Source organism: Lithobates pipiens, unplaced genomic scaffold (assembly GCF_037356315.1).
Source record: "Lithobates pipiens isolate NorthernLeopardFrog02 unplaced genomic scaffold, aLitPip1_a1.2 Scaffold_1, whole genome shotgun sequence".
Classification (NCBI taxonomy): domain Eukaryota; kingdom Metazoa; phylum Chordata; class Amphibia; order Anura; family Ranidae; genus Lithobates; species Lithobates pipiens.
In genome coordinates this window covers 133,327,234-133,347,277 of record NW_027507685.1, presented here as the reverse complement: position 1 = coordinate 133,347,277, position 20,044 = coordinate 133,327,234, and the positions used below count along the sequence as shown (strand labels likewise).

The 20,044-nt window shown below is 41.0% G+C and overlaps 1 protein-coding gene across 1 annotated transcript in view; it reads left to right on the top strand.

Moving 5' to 3' along the window:
• Nucleotides 1–20,044, top strand: part of ABCA2 (ATP binding cassette subfamily A member 2) — a 278,032-nt gene that overhangs the window by 205,881 nt on the left and 52,107 nt on the right. The window contains exons 21-25 of the mRNA XM_077477138.1: nt 12,297–12,477; nt 12,557–12,769; nt 14,184–14,380; nt 14,460–14,630; nt 19,611–19,783. Coding sequence (XP_077333264.1) covers nt 12,297–12,477; nt 12,557–12,769; nt 14,184–14,380; nt 14,460–14,630; nt 19,611–19,783 — 935 coding nt within the window. The remainder of the gene's footprint in view (nt 1–12,296; nt 12,478–12,556; nt 12,770–14,183; nt 14,381–14,459; nt 14,631–19,610; nt 19,784–20,044) is intronic.

The following is a 20,044-nucleotide window of genomic DNA, read 5'->3' as shown; positions in this document are numbered from 1 at the left end:
TTGCATTGCAGCACTTCCAGATCTGAATGTACTGAGTTAGCCACAGAGCACTCTCCAGGTCCAGAGCCGTGATGCAACCTCAGTTGTAACCCTGCCTCTGAAGATGCACTCTTTGAGTAGACCTTGTTACTATGACCCTTTTGGCATCATATAAAATCCCCACTATTGGTATACCATGGAAGAGGTTAATACTGAGGGACTGAGAACTGACATTAGGGACAGATTGCTGGGTGAAGTGTCCCACACATGCACGTGATCCCTTAATTGTAGAGTATTCAAAGCTCACGGCCCCCAGCTTTGAAATACTGCATGAACAGTTTTGGTTGAACTGGATGGTTGTTTTGGTTGAACTGGATGGACTTGTGTCTTTTTTCAACCTGACTAACTATGTAACTATGTAAAGGTTTTTTTTTTTTTTTTTTAACTCCCAGCCCTCAATTTATAAGCCTTTTAATGTCCTGGTTGGCTCCCAGTCTGCCTGCAACCCTTGGACTTCCAAGTCCCCCACACCCCATTTGCTCAGTTCCACCCCAGACAAACACAACACAACATCTGTTTTTGTGGCCAATTTAGGCCAATCATTGGACTAACCGATTCATGTGGCATTGAGGACCATGTTGCCATTGGCCTGGTGTTTCAAAAATCCTGCTGTACACCAATCATCATTGAGAAGCCAGAAGTCTCAACATAGCAAGAGAGGTAGAAAGGATCCTGTCCTGACTAGCACTTCACGTTATGGCCTTGACAGCCATTTACATCCCAATTGTAGACAATTGGCAACCATAGTACCTCAGCCAGCAGCACCTGCATCTGGGGGTAATGGTCCCTATATCAACCTGATCAGAATCCTGGCAGACGCTAGAGTGCTCTCTCAAATTGTCCTGATCTTTTGTTCCAAGGACTGGTTTAACCCCCCCCCCCCCCCTCACTGTCCCTGGCTTTAATGCCATGGCTGTTGAAGCCCAGGTTCTAGGTGACAGAAGCATCTCTGAATCATGAATCCCCAAAAAGCCTAAGGTTAGGAAGTCTACTTCCCAAAAGGTTTATTACAGGACATGGAAGGCATTCTTCACTTTGTGTGAGGTTAGCAAGTTTAATCCCGGGAATTTTTCAGTGGGATGAATTCTGACTTTTTTAACAAATGGGACTAGACCAGCATTTAGCCTCAGTACCATCGAGTCCCAGTGCCTTGTTCTATAGACCACTAGCTTCCTACTCTGATTAAGTACAGCGTGTCTCCCATGGGACTCCCCTGTGACTTTATTGGATTTGAATTTAGTTATTTTTAAAAACTCCAGAGACCGCTGTTTAAACTGATCAGGTATTCCTTTTTGTCCAAGCTCCATTGTCTGGAAGAAGTTCTTACTACTTCGTAAAGGAGAATCTGTCTCTCGTTCCACCATTTCTCGGGTGGCTCAAACAGATTATCTTTCAGGTGTAGGGTCTCAAGGATTGGCTTTCACCCTTTATGGAGCACACTGCAAGATTTGTGAGTGCTTTTTAAACTATTTGGCATCATGCTACCCAATAGCAAGGCTGCCACCTGGTCTTCAAATATTCAGTATTTTACCAGGTGGATGTTTAGACTTCATCTGATGCCAGCTTTGGCAGTAAAGTTCTTCAGGCGGCTTTTTTTGAGCTGTAGACAGTCCCAAGGCCCCAGTTCTTTTGTTTTTTGTGGGTCTGTTATTATTTCGTTGCTGTTGCCAACCTCTCAGTTGGATTGCTTTAGGACATCCCAGTAGTCTGTATTCCTGTGTACTTTAATGAATAAAAAAGCTGAATTTTTGCACTTACCGTAAAATTCATTTCATGGAGTTCATTGAATGACACAGCTTCATGCCCTTGGTACTTATCTTCCACAAAACTCAGGCATGCTGGGAGAAGCGGAGGTTTTTTGTTTTTTTTTAATTTAAATTTTATTAGTTTTTACATTTTAAAACAGGCAGGGAGCATAAGGAAAGAAAAAACAAATCAACAAGACCACCGAACAAAAGATGCAAAAAAAAAAAAAGAACAAAACAAATGTTCTGTTCAATCCTATTCATGGCCCCCTTATCTTGCTTATTTACCTTATCGTACTTCCTATCTACCCTCCCCACCTCTATCCCACACTATACCCTACTCCCCCCCCCCCCCCCCCACCCTCCCCAGTGTTTGTTGGCCCTTCCTCCCCTATTTATTCTTCTAGTGCCTGGATTTTTTCCATGTTGCCCAATATCTGTTTATTTGGTTATACTCCATTTTGATTAAATATTCCATATTATTGATATGTTCAATTCTCTGTACCCAATCTCTAATAAAAGGTTTTTTAGCTTGTAACCAGTTTATAGGTATCAGAGCTTTTGCCGCATTAAGCAAAAAATGTACCAACGTTTTTTTTTGTTTATTTTTCAATTTTCATTTGTGGGTTACGCTTTTTTCTTCAACACCATAGAACAAACATTTCCGCAGGCAACATGGTATTTTTTCCCCTGTTATTATTTCTATATAGGCTAAGATCTTCTGCCAGTATAACTTTATCTCAGGACAATCCCACCATATGTGGATTGCTGTTCCGGGTGATTTACACTCCCTCCAACAGTACATAGATCTAGAGGGATCTATTCTATGCAGTCTGTCAGGAGTCAAATGTCATCTCATCATACACTTGTAATTAACCTCCCTAGACGTTGAATCTGACACCTGCCTATATACTGTCTCCATCATCTGCCTCTCATCTATTTTAATACCCATATCCAATTCCCATTTTTCTATGGCTGGTATAGCATCTTGTGACTCAATTTCCGCCAGGAATTCATATACTCTTGACATACAGTGCTTTACTTTTACTTTAGAATTGCATAACTTTTCTATAGGTGTTAATGTGTTCTCATCTCTTATGGGTTTTGGAATTGAATTAACAAAATGTTGAATCTGTAAATACTCCCACTCCTTTAAATTTTGCCAACTGTGTTTCTTAAAGCGGAGGTCCACCCTAAAGTGGACCTTCCACTCATTGGAATCCTCCCCCCCTCCGGCGCCACAATTGGCACCTTTCAGGGGGGAGGGGGATGCAGGTACCTGTACAGTACAGATATCTGCATCCACTTCCGGCGTAGATTCTGCAGAAGGTACGCCCCTTTCCGCAGAATCTACGCCCCTTTCCAAAAGTCCCCCGCTGCCTGCTGGGAAACACACTGATCCCAGAGACAGCGGGGACCATCCTTATTGAGCAGCGCGACTCGCGCATGTGCAGTAGGGAACAGGGAAAGGGTGCCGACATCGCGGGCGCGCTGGGCAGGTAAGTGTCACTATTTTAAAAGTCAGCAGCTGCAGTATTTGTAGCTGCTGGCTTTAAAAAACAAAACAAACAAAAAAAACGGCGGAACTCCCGGCGGACTCCCGCTTTAATTATATCTTGTTTTAACATCAAGGCACCGCCTCAAGTGATATCTTTTAATTGTTTATTTACCAATTGTTTACCTAATTGTGTGTCTTTTCCTGGAATAAAGAAATTTGTGCCCTCTAGTGGAATTAGTGGAGAGTTATATATCCATTTATTTCTCCGGTATAGTGCATCCCATATTTTTAATGTTGTTACCATGATTTTGTGAACTTTATTACTACCTATTCTAAATTTTGGGGGGATCCAGATAATTTTTTTTAATTGGGTGCCTATTAGTGCTTCTTCCATTTTTACCCACTTCTTTTCAGTGTCCACATTTGCCCATTCCACCATTCTCGCCAGCGTGATTGCACTATAGTATCTATAAATATCTGGTAGTGCCATCCCTCCATTTTTTTCCTAATTAATATATTGTACTTTTTTCTTGTTTTTTTTATTTTGCCATATAAATTAAAAAAAAAATGTTTTCATTATTTTAAAGAAACTATTTGGAATGTTAATTGGAAGCATTTGGAGTTTATAGGTAATTTTTGGTAAAACCACCATTTTCAAGATATTAATTCTGTCCGTCTATGAGATTGATCCCTTTCTTATATTCTTTAACACTGTTTTAATTTCATTTACTAATGTGATATAATTCGCTTGATATAGGTCCTGGACCGTCTTTGTTATTTTTATACCTAAATATGTTAGTTCTTTTTTTTTCCCATGTAAAGGGGTATTCTTGTTGTAATGACATTTCTTACTTATTATCTAAGCCTATATTCAATATAACTGTTTTTATAGGGTTTATTTAAAAATTTGAGAGAGCACCGTATTCTTTGATTTCTTTTATTAAACTAGGTAAGGACAGTCTCGGTTTAGTTTTATATAGGAGTATGTCGTCCGCGTAAGCTGCCACTTTATGATCTTTTTCCCCCCATTTTTTTTTTTTTTTTGCCATCTCAGTAAGTTGCTTTATTCAAATAGATTCTCATCAGCATAACGCTCAGAATCCCGCTTATTCTACTTTACATCATTGTGGCAATCTTTCTCTTTTTTTTTTTTCTTTCCATCATTACTTTCAAAGTTTATTACAAATCCAAAAAACAAACCAGGCAATAAAAAAGTAAACCATTAGCGTCTCGTTAGTTACTTTTACATTTATATTTATGATATCTGCTCTTATTTATTAAGCTATTTTATTTATTTGTTTTATCCCGTCCCTCCTACCCTCTTTTCCCTCTTCTGTTGGCCCTCCCTGAATCCATTACCTTTTATTCTGTGAATGCTTGTATATAATGTTTCGTTTTTTTAAATATTCTCCATTTTTCCCACATTACCCAGTATCTTCATTTTATTTTCCTCCATTTTGCTTAAATATTCCATATTATTGATGTATTCTATTCTTTGTATCCATTCTCTGATTGGGGGTCCCTTCACTTGCAACCAATTTTTGGGTATTATAGCTTTTGCCGCGTTAAGCAAAACAGGAACTAGCGTATTTTTTATTCTTTTTTTAAATTGCTTACTAGTTTTTTCTTCTGCCCCTAAGACACTCCCCTGGGTCTAATGATATTTTTCGCCAGTATTGTTTTATCTCCGGGCATTCCCACCAAAAATGGAATATTGTTCCCGGGAGTTTACATTCTCTCCAACATAACCTGGATTTGGAGGGATCTATTCTATGTAATTTATCTGGGGTTAAGTGCCATCTCATTAGGCATTTATAGTTGGCCTCTATAGATCTTGTATCTGTTACATACCTAAACACGGAGTTTAACATCTGAGTCTCGTCTACTTTAAAGCCCAAATCTTTTTCCCATTTAACTATAGCTGGTATAACATCTTGATCCTCTAACTCCGAAAGATAATCATGTACCCGTGAAACACAATGTTTTACTACAGTTTTCCCTGAACATAATTTTTCTATTGGTGTTAACATTTTTTCATTTCTTATTGGTTTTGGGATAGAGTTAATAAAGTGCTGGATCTGTAGGTATTCCCAATCTCTTAAGGTTTGCCAACTATGCTTCTTCATTAATTCTTGTTTTGACATTAATTTCCCCTCCCTCGTGATATCTTTTATTTGAAGATCCTTCATTTGTTTCCCTAATTGTGTGCCATATCCTGGTGTGAAAAAAATCGTACCCTCTAAAGGGATTAGTGGTGAACTATATACCCATTTATTTTTCCGCTGTATTATATCCCACTTTTTCAGTGCCGTTAAAGTAATTTCATGTGCGCTGCTACTAAGTAATCTGAATTTTGGTGGAATCCAGATATTTTTTGTAGTTGTGAACCATTCAGTGTCTCCTCCATTTTTACCCATTTCTTTTTAGTGCTTGGATTTTTCCATTCCACCAATCTCGCTAAAATAATTGCAAAATAATACCTATATGTGTCTGGTAGTGCCATACCCCCTCTATATTTTTTTTTTCTCGTTAATAAATTATATTTTATCCTAGGTTTTTTATTTTGCCATATGAATTTTAAAAATAAAATTCTTATTATTTTAAAAAAACAATTTGGAATATTTATCGGAAGCATTTGAATTTTATATGTTATTTTTGGTAAAACCACCATCTTCAACACGTTAATTCTTCCCATCCATGTAATTGATCCTTTATTCATATTCCCTAACAATGTTTTGATTTCGTTTACAAGTGGAATATAATTAGCTTGATATAGCCCCTGGAGTGCCTTTTGTGATTTTAATTCCTAGATATGTTATTTCTTTTGTTTCCCATGTAAAGGGGAATTCTTGTCTTATCTTTTTCTCTTCCCGGGTCTCAAGTCCTACGTTCAGAATAACTGTTTTAATTGGGTTTATTTTAAAGTTAGAAAGAACACCATATTCTCTAATTTCTTTTATTAAACCAGGTAACGACGATCGTGGGTTAGTCATGTATAGGAGTATGTCGTCCGCATATGCGGCCACTTTATGTTCTTCTCCCCCCAATCTTACTCCTCCTCTTATATCTGTATTATTGTGAATCTTTGATAATAGTGGCTCTAAGGCTATCACATATAGCAAGGGTGAGAGGGGACACCCTTGCCTTGTACCATTTAGCATATCAAATGCAGACGACATACTCCCGTTCACCCCCACTCTGGCTGACGGGTAAGTGTATAAGTTATTTATCCATTTTAGCATTTTTGGGCCTAGGCCTGTATTCTGTAAAGTTTCCATCATAAAGCACCAATCTACCCAATCGAAAGCCTTTTCGGCATCGATCGAAATTAAAATCATTGGAGGATTGGTTTCTTTGTCCCTCTCCATTAGTAAGAGAGTCCGAAGACTATTGTCTCGGCCTTCCCTGCCTGGTACAAATCCTACTTGATCGCCGTTGATCAATTCCGGAAGTAGATTTTTTATCCTCGTTGCTAAAACCTTTGTATATAATTTGGTATCAGTGTTCAATAGCGCGATTGGACGATAGAGCAGATGGAGCTATCTTTACCGGGTTTTGGGATTACTGTGATATTTGCCAAGAGTGATTCTTTCCTCAGGACCTCCTCATCTGCTAGTTTATTCCAGAATTTACATAACTCTGGGACCAGCTGTTGTTTAAATTTCTTATAATATCTGATGGTAAAACCATCTGGTCCTGGGCTTTTCCCGTTCGGCATTTCCTTTATTGCATTCTCGATTTCTTCTGGGGTGATCGGGTCCTCTAGACATTTGGCCTTCTCTGGGGTTATTTTAGGTAAATCTATCTCACTCAAATATTCTCTAATTTTAGTTTTTCTATTCCTCTTCTGTTCATCTGTCTTAGTATTCCTGATTGAGTATAGAGCACTATAATATGTTTTAAATGCATTTGCTATTTCGGATGTTTTGAATTTCATATCCCCGTGCGCGTTTTTAATCTTTTCTATATAGTTTGAGGCTTTTTTTTTCCCTTACTAGTCTGGCCAGATGTTTCCCCGTTTTATTTCCCCACATATACCTTTCTTTGGCTACACTATTATACATTTTTCTTGCTTCTAATTCCATCATATCATTTAGTTGTGTATGTTTATGGATAATCTCTATATAAATGTTTTTATCTAATTGGGTCTTGTGCTTTTGTTCTAATACATAGAGTTGTTTTTTTTACTTCATTAAGCTTCTTTTCTCTTTCTTTTTTTTTCCCCGAGCCTATAGAGATTACCGTATATACTCGAGTATAGGCCGACCCGAATATAAGCCGAGGCCCCCAATTTACCCCCAAAAAACTGGAAAACTTATTGACTCGTGTATAAGCCGAGGGTGAGACATGGCTGTCCATCCCTGTGTGTCCGTCCATCCCTGTGTGTGTGTCCGTCCATCCATCCCTGTGTGTGTGTCCATCCATCCATCCATCCATCCCTGTGTGTCCGTCCATCCATCCCTGTGTGTGTATCCATCCATCCCTGTGTGTGTGTGTGTGTGTGTGTGTGTGTGTGTGTGTGTGTGTGTGTGTATTCATCCATCCATCCATCCCTGTGTGTGTGTGTGTGTGTGTGTGTGTATCCATCCATCCATCCATCCATCCCTGTGTGTGTGTGTGTGTGTGTGTGTGTGTGTGTGTGTGTGTGTGTGTGTGTGTGTGTGTGTGTGTGTCCGTGCAGCCTTGTGTGTGTGTCCAGCCTACCTGTGTCCCAAGCCTCCGTCCCGAGCCGCCGTCGTCCCGAGCCTCCTCTGTCCCGTGCCTCCTCTGTCCCGTGCCTCCTCTGTCCCGTGCCTCCTCTGTCCCGTGCCTCCTCCGTCCCGTGCCTCCTCCGTCCCGTGTCGTGCCGATGGATCGCCGCTCTTCTCGGCGGCCATTCTACGATTCAAAAGCTGCGCCTCCGTCCTCCGCCTGTGATAGGCGGAACACTCAATTTCCCAGCAGCCTGTGTTCCGCCTATCACGGACATCCTCTCATACTCGTCCGTAGTATGAGAATGAACGGATGTCCGTGATAGGCGGAACACTGACTGCTGGGAAATTCAGTGTTCCGCCTATCACAGGCGGAGGCGGAGAAGGAGGCGCGGCTTTTGAATTTTAATGTCCGCCGTCTGTCTGCTCGATACGCTGATCGAGCAGTCAGACAGCGGTGACTCGAGTATAAGCCGAGGGGGCACTTTCAGCCTCAAAAAAGAGGCTGAAAATCTCGGCTTATACTCGAGTATATACGGTAGTTTCCCTCGGATTAGCGCTTTATGTGCCTCCCAAAGGGTGGCTTTTGAGATCTCGTCCGTATCGTTAGTTTTAAAGTATTGTTCAATCTCTCTTTTTATGATATTCTCAGTTTCCGCATTTTCTAATAGAGACTCATTTAGTCTCCATGTCCCTTTTCTACTCTCCCTTTCTAGATCTTTAAGTTTTATTATTACAGGCGCATGGTCCGATAGGGTTATAGTTCCTATCTTAACTTCTATTATGTTTTCTAGCAATTCATGATCTATATATATATAATCCAATCTCTGAAGAATAATATGTATAATCTTTTTTTCCTGGATTAAATATTCTCCAGGTATCCATTAGTTGTTGTATATGCATTTTCTTTTTTAGGATTCTATGTTGTTTATTTTCCTGAGAAAGACCGCCTGATGTACTATCTATGGACGGGTCCATAGGAAAGTTTAGGTCCCCGGCCAAGATCATGTGGCCCTGTCTATATGTCTCAAGCATGTTCAAGATTCGATTTAAGTATTTTTTTGGGCTGTTATTGGGGCAATAAATATTCACTAATGTATATCTTTTTTTTTTCTATACTTCCTTTTAAAAATAAGAACCTCCCCTCTGAGTCCACTTTCATTTCTTCTACTTTCCAATTAACATTTTTAGAAATCCCAATTGCGACTCCCCTAGAGCCCCTGGTCGGAGTATCTGCATAGTACCACGTTGGAAACCTTACTGAATATAACCTGATGTTGGAATCCAAAGCTAGATGCGTTTCTTGTAGGAAGACAATGTCTACAGAATATCCCTCCAACTCCCTAAGAATATTATACCTTTTCTTTGTAGAATTCATTCCTCTCACATTGTATGTTATTATTTTAAATTCTAACATTATACCTGCCTAAACCTTTTCTTATTACCTGGATTCGTGCCAACAGATTTTTCCCTCCCCCCTCCTTCTTCCCTCCCCCCACCCTGCTCCCCCTTTTGATGTAATACTGACCCACTGGTCCAGGACATTTTATCAGGAACTCCCTTGTTCACTTTGTCCCTTGGCCCTGGGGTGGAGTTCTGATTGACAGCACCAGCATCCATCTCGCCTATTAATTGCGAGTTGGTGATCCCCACATGCCAGGAGCATCCCGTCCCCCACCACACCCCCCCCCCCCCAGAAAAAAAAAGAAATGGGGACGGAGGGGAGACAGCCCGACAGGAAGATCCAAAGAAAGGGGGACCGTGTCCCCATCCCTATTTCACCACTCCCGTCCACTCCCCCTCCCCCCCCAGAAGAGAGGGCGCTTCCTTTTCCGCTTTTTTTTCCACTTCTTCCACCCTTTCCAGGACGTGAGCTAAGTTTTTATGTAATCTTTCCATTTCACTTTTCATAGTACTTTCCAATGCTGCAAACATGGAGATTATTTCATTTTTGGTGGGGAAAGCTTGGGAATTTTCTTGTTGAAGCGGTGGAACTAGTGTAGTTACTGTGTTTCGGTCTGATCCAGGTATTTGCTCAGGCTCTTCCTCAGGTGGTATATCAAGTAATATTTCTATGTCTTGTGAAGAGTTGTTTTGCACTTGATGTCTTCTTTTCTCTTTGTCCTTCTTATCTCTTTCTCTTTTCTTTTTATCTTTATTTTCCGTCTGAAGACTTCTTGTATGTTGATATTTCTCCACCTGTTGTTTTTCTATTGACGCTGTCTGCGTAACGTATTTGTTCATTGCGCCTGGGCTAATAACCAAACTCCGCCGAGGCGATTTGGGGATAGCCCCTGTCTTCGCTGTCTTTCCCGTCATCTGTCTTGGAATTAACGGTACCCCGTTTATATATTAAAAAAAAAAAAAAAAACTGTCAGGCTACAGGGGTATCACAATCTTCCAATCTCCCCTCACCTTTTTTTCCTCTCCATAAACATTAATGTTAATCTTAATAATAATAGACAAAGGATTTAAAAGAGGTGTGAAGCACCCCGCTTCTTTAATAATTCATAATATAACGTGTGCTGTGGCTTGTATACCCGCCGGCCACTTTATCTTTTTTGTGTTTCCAAAAAAAAAAAAAAAAAAAAAGGGGGTCTTCGGCAGGCCTATTTTGTGATTATTATGATGCTTAATATTACCACACAAAACAGTGTATTTATATTTTAAGTCCACCTACCCCGCACATGTTCTCCCGGGGTGTCTCCTTGGTGCTGCCAGGGCATCAGCATTTTGCATAATTCACATTTCTACTGACCTTGTTAATTTTCAGTTTTAAATTATTTTCGTTTTCCACTCGGAGCGCGGTGTCTCCTCGCCTGCTTTGTCTGCTTGGAAGGATTCGCCGAGCTCCAGGAACCCAGAGAACGCTGCGTCCAACCTTCTCCAGGACTCTCCCCCGGCCTGTGACTCACCTCACTGAGCTCACCACCTGGACGACGGGAAAAACGCCACTTTCTGCTCCGCGGCCGACTGCCGCTATTCAGTATGGAGCGACCGGAGGGGGTTCTCCCCCCATCTTAACCCCACTAATATTTACTTTATTTTCGAATCTTTGCCAAAAATGGTTCCAGGGCAATCACGTATAGCAGGGGCGAAAGTGGGCAACCCTGCCTTGTCCCATTTATCATTTCGAACGCGGACAACATACTCCCATTCACCCCCACTCTAGCTGTTGGTTGTGTATATAGATTATTTATCCACTTCAGCATCCTTGGACCTACACCTATGTTCCGGAGAGATTCTATTATAAAACACCAATCTATTCTATCGAATGCCTTTTCGGCATCGATAGAGATCAATACCATTGGGGGTTTATTTTCCCTATCTTTACCTATAAGGAGCAGAGTCCTCAAACTGTTGTCTCGTCCCTCCCTTCCTGGGATGAATCCTACCTGGTCCCTGTTAATTAATTCCTGCATCAGATTTTTTATTCTTGTTGCTAATACCTTCGCGTATTGCTTTGTGTCGGTATTCAGCAAAGCTATTGGCCGGTAATTGGAGCAGATGGATTCATCCTTACCTGGTTTTGGTATTACGGTTATATTTGCCAATAAGGCCTCTTTCCTCATACTCTCCTCTTCACCCAAACTTCACCCAAACTAATTGGTTCCTCTAAACTTTTAGCCATTTCTTCTGTTATTTTAGGTAATTCTGTTTCGCTTAGATATTCCTGAATTTTAGTTTTCCTATGGGAGAAGCGGAGGTTTATACCAAGCTGGAAACAATTTAAATTTGCTAATTTATTTGCCATTTGCTCAAAATTCTCCTGTAAGCAGTAGTATAAATGTGACAGCCTCTGTATTCCCGTGTCCCTCAATGCACTGTGTCCCTCTAGAAATAGATTTTTTAGTAAGTGCAAAAATAAAATTTTCCTGATTCATAATACCCTGGATCAACATTCCACACAAAGTAGATTCATGTGTAGCTTCTGCCTGTATTCCAGAAATGTTATGTTAGGTTACCTTGCATATAAAGACTTTTTGTAGCAGACACCATTAGCATAGAAGAATATAAGGATGCTATTTCTGATCTCCTTTTGAAAATGCTAGTTGCCTGGCTGTTATGCTGACCCTCTTACTCCAGTGCTTAATCAATGACCCAGGAAATTGTATACCAGATAAGAAAGCAAGAGACAAATTCTGATGTGCAAACCATTTCAGTGATTTAGAGTACCGATTAAGTCTTGGGTCAGCATGGCATCCAGGCATCTAGCATTTTCAAAAGGGAAAAATCAGCTGCCTCTGTGTTTCCTTAGGGATAGGTTTCCTTTAACTTCATAGTTCAAGTGAGAACTCATTTTATAATCTTTTCCACCTGTAGAGGAGACCCGGGGCATTGAAGAAGAGCCAAGTCATTTGCCTTTGGTTGTATGTATTGACAAGCTTACCAAAATATACAAGACTGGAAAGAAACTGGCACTAAATAAACTGAGCTTGAATCTGCACGAGAACCAAGTAGTATCTTTCTTAGGCCATAACGGTGCAGGAAAAACCACCACCATGTAAGTCAGGCATATGTTCTCTCTACTGCCTAACAGTGGCTAAGAAAGAATAGATATTGTAAAATTGTTCCCCTTACAGGTCTATCCTAACCGGCCTCTTTCCGCCAACCTCTGGATCAGCCACCATTTATGGACATGACATTCGCACAGAGATGAATGAGATCAGGAAGAGTTTAGGAATGTGTCCACAGCACAACGTGCTCTTTGACAAGCTGACCGTTGAAGAACACCTATGGTTCTACTCCCGGCTGAAAGGGATGGCAGAGGAGGCAATACGCAAGGAGATGGGCAAGTATGTATTAACTGATCTAGCTGCAGGTGACTGATTTGCTCTATAAATATGCATATAAAATAACCTGATTGACAACAACCTAATGCATGCAGTATTTTTATTTGCTTGTGATATCTCCTAAATTATCTTCTTCATTTTTTTATCAATTCATTAATACGCTATTGCAAATATTGCCTGAAATTACTATACGTTTGCTTAAAACTGAACTTCAGGTAAATAATCTGATTACACCATTGAAATGCATATAGATAAGCTAATTTACCCATCAAATAATTTGTATTTCTCATCAGCCTTGAGATTCACAGTCAGCCTAGTGACCTGACTTTTCTTTACTACAGTTTTTCCTGTGATTGGATAGTAAAAGAGTAGCAACAGACTGATGAGGTCATCTTTTTGCTCTCTTCCTGTCTGCACATATAGCAGAATTTGTGCATGAAATCAAATTCAGGAGCTTATACTAGTTACATTTTCTAGTAAATTATTATTTTTTTAATTCAATACTGCAATTGTTTTTTTTTTTTATCTTCTCTAGGAAAAGTCCTATTATATATGGTTAATTGCACAGTGTTACAATATTCTAGGCCACGATATGATCAAGAGAACAAGTAAAATGTGTGTTGTTCAGCTACAGGCTTGAGTAATGAAAATTGAGTTATATTTAGAGCTTTATATTTACCGTATTTATCGGCGTATAACATGCACCCCAATTTTAGCAGGGATTAGGGGCACGGCTCATCAATGCACCCTGCTCAGTGCCTATCTGCAGCCATTAAATTACCCAACAATGTAGCCTTTTCAGTGCCCATCTGCAGCCTATAGCTCGACCAACAATGCAGCCTGTTCAGTGCCCATCTGCAGCTTCACCTTTCCCATCATTGCAGCCTCACCAGTGTTGGATTATCCTTGCTGTCTCCGAGGGAAGAGGAGGAGAGGGTGCCGCTGAATTACACAGAGCCGCGATCTCCTGTGTACCCAGCGCTCTGTCACTCGCACCCATGCCTCCTGGCCCTGCTCATATGATAGACAGAACAGTGGCCCAATGCGGGGCCAGGAGGCGTGGCTGTGAGTGATGGAGTGCCGGTTCCACAGGAGATCGCGGCTCTATGTAATTCAGCAGTGCTTGCTCTTCCCTCAGAGACAGCAGGGATCAGCATATAACACGCACCCGTGATTTTCCCCTAATTTTAAGGGGAAAAAAGTGTGTGTTTTACGCTGATAAATACGGTATACATGAAGAGTAAGCAGATATTTGAGAGATAGGATCTGTACTTTCTTCTAGGAATGATTAGAAATTTTTCAATGGATGGTAAACTTGTCCCTGTTGAGTAGTTCCCCCCACAAATACAGGTCATTGTTTGAATGACTGCTAATGTTTTACCAACGTTATAAGTGGATATATCTTGTATTATTTTAGGATGATTGAGGACTTAGAATTATCCAACAAACGACACTCCTTAGTCCAGACGCTTTCCGGAGGAATGAAGAGAAAGCTGTCTGTTGCCATTGCTTTTGTCGGAGGATCAAAAGCTGTCATTTTGGATGAGCCAACTGCTGGTGTTGATCCATACGCAAGAAGGGCGATCTGGGATCTTATTCTGAAATATAAACAAGGTCACTATCAAACACCTGCTTTTTATATATTGTTGTTAATTAAACTGTAACCTACAGTAAGATATCTTGTAACCTGCAGGTCACACAATTCTTCTTTCAACGCATCACATGGATGAGGCTGATTTACTAGGTGACCGTATTGCCATTATTTCCCATGGAAAGCTAAAATGCTGCGGATCACCGCTGTTTCTGAAAAGCACCTACGGAGATGGCTACAAATTGACTGTAGTCAAAAAGCAAAGCAGCCCAGGTTAGTAACAAGGGGTTCATTGGCTAGGAGGATATTTGTGAAAGACCATGCAGGATTAAAGCTGAATTCCAGGTATGGATATTTTTACATAGTTACATTGGTTCAGCTTGGATCAATGTAGCTATGCATAAACCATAACTGGGCGATCCCTCTAGAACAGTGTTTCTCAACTCCAGTCCTCAAGGCGTCCCAACAGGTCATGTTTTCAGGATTTCCCTCAAACGGCTGTGGTAATTACTAAGGCACTGAAACTGATCAGAACACCTGTGCAAAATGATGGGATGCCCGAAAACATGACCTGTTGGGGCGCCTTGAGGACTGGAGTTGAGAAACACTGCTCTAGAAGCTGGAACTCACTGTATAAGATACTGCTACTACAGTGATCTCAACTATCTTCCACCTGTTGTGCCAAGCAGCTGCAATCCTGCTTACTGCACACAGGGGTGCCATTCAGAGAGCGCTTTGCATTTGCTCAATAAAAGCATTCTCTGATTGGACGAGGTGGAGATCATTATGTCACTGCCCCGCCTTTCCACCTTATCCAGTCAGAATGCTTTGTATTCAATTAGAAAACAAAAGCCTTCTCTTAATACGTTTTAAGATGGAGGGGGACTGGGTGTTCCGCACTTTTCTAAATACTATCAGGTGGCCCAACTGGCGCAACTCCTGAAATACCATGCAACCCGAAATGTACCACTCTGGGTTGGCCTAGAAACAATAGATTTAGACCCACTTCAAATGGATAATTTCCTATCCACGATTATAAATCCAGTTATCCAACACTCTTTATCACTCTGGGACAGGTTGAAACGTGCATCAGGCTTACTGTCCCTGCACAATCCACTGCTCTCCTTCATGCGCAATCCAGCCTTCTATCCTACATTTGTTTCACCTCTGGTTCCAATTTGAGTTGACGCAATTTTACCACCTCAGGCTTCGAAACTGAACAGTTTCACTACATGCAGATAAGACATTTCTTTCAGATGATACAAGCAGAGAGAATCAACCAGCGCTAAAAAACAATTCCCTATCCCACTCTGCAGCTGAGATACTGAGGGTGAAATTACCAAATCCCAAAATAGTACATTATAAAAAAGCAGTACAGCGCAGATATTTAGACTTATGTAAATAAATAACGACTAACAACACGATAGTCCAAAAATGATAAATAAGAAATGAAGAGAAGCGATGAGCTCAATGCAAGAAGTCCAGTGTATCAGGTGATCTATGCATCAAAATATGGTGACTTGAGTGACACGCTCCACCAACGACAGAATTGGCCGCTCACCTCAGTATATGGGCCCCTGAATCAATCAGACAGGTCACATACAGCATTCCCCTTTAAGGGTTAACAGACAGATCCAAATTCTGATGTTTATTCATAAGGCTTGCCGTATCTCTTATCCCTTAGTGTAGCGTCATCATATTTTCTCCAAGCATCATATATAAAATAAAATAGCAAAATCTAGTGCTCTCTGATTAAAAAAAACATTTTTATTTAAAAATACACAAGTGCACTCACATATAACGCACTACGCCCCAGTGCTAGGTAACAGGCGATCATCAACAAATAGTTCCAGTGTAGAGTATCATACCAGGATCAGCGTGTAAGGACGTGGGCGACGTCACACAAACAGTCATGTGGTTTTCCGCACGCGTTACGTCCCAAAGCGGTGGGACTTCATCAGTGGCCCAAAGTGGCAGGACTTCATCAGCAGCCGCTGATGAAGTCCCGCCCTTTAGGACGTAACGCGTACGGAAAACCACGTGACTGTGTTTGTGACGTCACCCGCGTCCTCATACGCTGATCCTGGTATGATACTCTACATAAAGTATCATACCATTTAAATAAAAATGTTTTTTTAATCAGAGAGCACTAGATTTTGCCATTTTATTTTATATATGATGCTTGGAGAAAATATGATGACGCTACACTAAGGGATGAGAGATACGGCAAGCCTTATGAATAAACATAAGGATTTGGATCCATCTGTTAACCTTTAAAAGGGAATGCTGTATGTGACCTGTCTGATTGATTCAGGGGTCCATATCCTGAGGTGAGCAGCCAATTCTGTCTTTGGTGGAGGATGTCACTCAAGTCACCATATTTTGATGCATAGATCACCTGATACACTGGACTTCTTGCATTGAGCTCATCGCTTCTCTTCATTTCTTATTTATAATTTTTGGACTATCGTGTTGTTAGTCGTTATTTATTTACATAAGTCTAAATCTAATCTAATCTGTGCTGTAGTCTAATCTGTGCTGTACTGCTTTTTTATAATTTCTTTCAGATGAACTTGCAAGCCCATGAAGAGTCCATCAGGGGATCTCCATTTGAACATTTATGCTTTTCTGACCCTCACGCCAACGGTATAATCTCACGAATTTACAGATGTCTATTATCAGGCCTAACAACCTCCCCCACTGATTTATGTCGCTCTCTGGACAGCTAAATATCTATAATCCTAATACCGGAGGAATGGTTTCCTTGGCCACCCATAAATCTTTGCAAAATATAGCGGCACAAGAAACCAATAATAAGGTACTGTTTAGATGGTACCTTGTCCCCTCAAGAATAGCAAAATATGTTCCAATCATAACATTCTTTATCAGTTGAACTTAAATCTAAACATTGTAACAATTACAATTTGTCAATGGAATAGACTTTGTGTACAAGTGAAAAAAGTTCAACTACTTAAAGAGGAAGTAAACCCCTCTATAAAAAACAAAAAAAAAACAACAAACCCTGCAGGACAAAGGCATAATGAGCTAGTATGCATAGCATACTAGCTCATTATGAATTACTTACCTGAGATCGAAGCCCCCAAAGCGACCCTTGTTCACCTCCTCCGTCACCATGATACCAGGAGTGACTTCCAGGTATCGCTGCTCCGGCACTTTGACTGGCCGGAGCAGTAATGAAGTCACTCCGGCGCATGCGGCAGGAGCCGCCAGTGACGGCATGATCGCTTTCACTAACGGCACGATCAGTGCGCCTTTGCCTATGGCTCGCATGTGTCAGACATCGCTGCCCGTTTTTAGGAAAATATCTCCTTAACTGTGTAGGTTAAGGAGCTATTTCTTGCACCTACAGGTAAGCTTTAAAGTGGTCTGTAAGGGTTTGCAACCACTTTAAACACTAAACCTTTTTCTGACATTTGTTGGTTTCAAGTTAAAATTCCCCTAGAGAACAAAATAGTGGTTATTGCAATATTTTATGTCACACTGTATTTGCGCAGCGGTCTTTCAAATGCATTTTTTTGTAAAAAAAAACTAAAACCAACCAGTAACGTTAGCCCATTTTTGTGTGAATTATGTGAGATTTTACGCCGGAGAATCGCAATCTTTTTATTCTAAGCAAAAAAAATTGTGATTCTCATTCTAACCAGTATCGTGCAGCCCTAACCTGCACCCTGGTGAGCTCTTTTTGGTCGGAGATCGTTTGAGTTCTCAACTGTTTATTTGGTACAACCCTGCAACCTGATCCTTATGTTGCTCTACTGAACCATAACGTCCCAAATCTGATCAAAGACCAGTTTAAACTCTTACTCCAAACCACAACTACTGTATAGAAAAATCCTGGAAAACTCCTGCCATCTGTGTTTTGGCCATAAAGCATAGAGTTTCCCAGGCAATGAAACATGCTAAATTTAAGCCACTCTGCATGACAGAATCCACACATATTTGAAGACTTGGCAACCCTGGGTAGTCAACTTTCTTCCTCCTGATTTTGATATAACCCTGTTGGAGTCTTAAGTCTTTATGCTGATTGCTCCTTATATCAGCACACTGGGCCATTTACTGGACCAACCCAGCCTTCCAGATCTTACATGGGATTATCGCTAGTGGCTGGTATAGGCTCCACCAGGAGAATACAATGGCTCGGCAGGAGGGATTTCCCTGTTAACACTGTCTGTTTTGATGGGGAAATCGAGCAAATTTCTTTCCTGTAACCAGAGGGTTGCAGAAAAGAAATTTGCACCGTGTATGGGCTGCTTAAATGTTCAGCAGGAACCGGCCAAGAATCAAACCATCTATGGTTGGTCTAAGCAAAAAACAGTACAAATTCTGGATGAACCCTCTGCATATTGCTATACACCCCTTCCAGCAAACTATACAATGAAAAACAGGGATTTTTAGTTCACATATATTGCAATACATGTTGAAGCTGGCCAACTGCGTCAAAGTAATCCCTCTTACAGCCGGTCCTACACTGCTCTGCCACTGCACGGGTCCCAACGGTGTTCTATCGGGTTGAGGTCAGGGCTCTGTGCAGGCCAGTCAAGTGCCTCCACCCCAAACTCACTCAGCTATGTCTTTATGGACCTTGCTTGGTGCACTGGTGCGCAGTCATTTTGGAAAAGGAAAGGGCCATCCCCAAATTGTTCCCACAAAGTTGGGAGCATTAAAATGTCTAAAATGTCTTGGTATGCTGATGCCTTAGGAGTTCTTTTTACTGGAACTAAGCCCAAATCCTGAAAAACAACCCTACACTATAATTCCCTCTCCACCAAATGATTTGGACCAGTGCACAAAGCAAGGTCCATAAAGACATGGATGAGCGAGTTTGGGATGGAGGAATTTGACTGGCTTGCACCGAGTCCTTAGCTCAACCCAATAGAACACCTTTGAATTAGAGTGGAGACTTTGAGCCAGGCATTCTCGTCCTACATCAGTGCCTGACCTCACAAATGTGCTTCTGGAAGAATGGTCAAACATTCCCATAGACACCCTCCTAAACCTTGTAGACAGCCTTCCCAGAAGAGTTGAAGCCGTTATAGCTACAAAGGGTGGGCCTGAACCCTATGGACGAAGACTGGGATGCCATTAAAGTTCATGTGCATGTAAAGGCAGGTTTTCCCAATAATTTTATAGCATAGAATAATATAATATAATGTATCTTTGCTTGCTTTATGCCTTATTTAAGAAGGATGCTGAGAAGTTTTTATTTTCTTCTACCCCAACTCTACTTGGCAGATATCAGCCATACTCCCAATTCATGCATCCGTCCCTGCTTGGAGCCAAGAGTGACTCAGTTTATTAAGAAGTATGTGGCCTCCTGCTTGCTGGTCTCCGACACAAATACCGAGCTGTCTTACATCCTCCCCAGTGAATCCGTTAGGAAAGGCTGCTTTGAGCGCCTCTTCCAGGTAAACAGGTTTCTGTATTTATACTGAAGACATATTACAGTGAGGAATTTGCAGTCTAATGTCCCTACCACACAAAATGGATCAGAATAAGAGTAGTCAGCCTCTTAGACTTAGTGGTCAGCTAGCGATATTGTGGCACTCACAGTGGAGTTTTACCAGCACTGTATTTTGGGAAATTACCTCAACATTATTTTAGAAAATAGAAAGCCATTTCTGTAAGAGAAATATTTATTAGGTCCCAATGCCTCTAAGCCCTTGTAC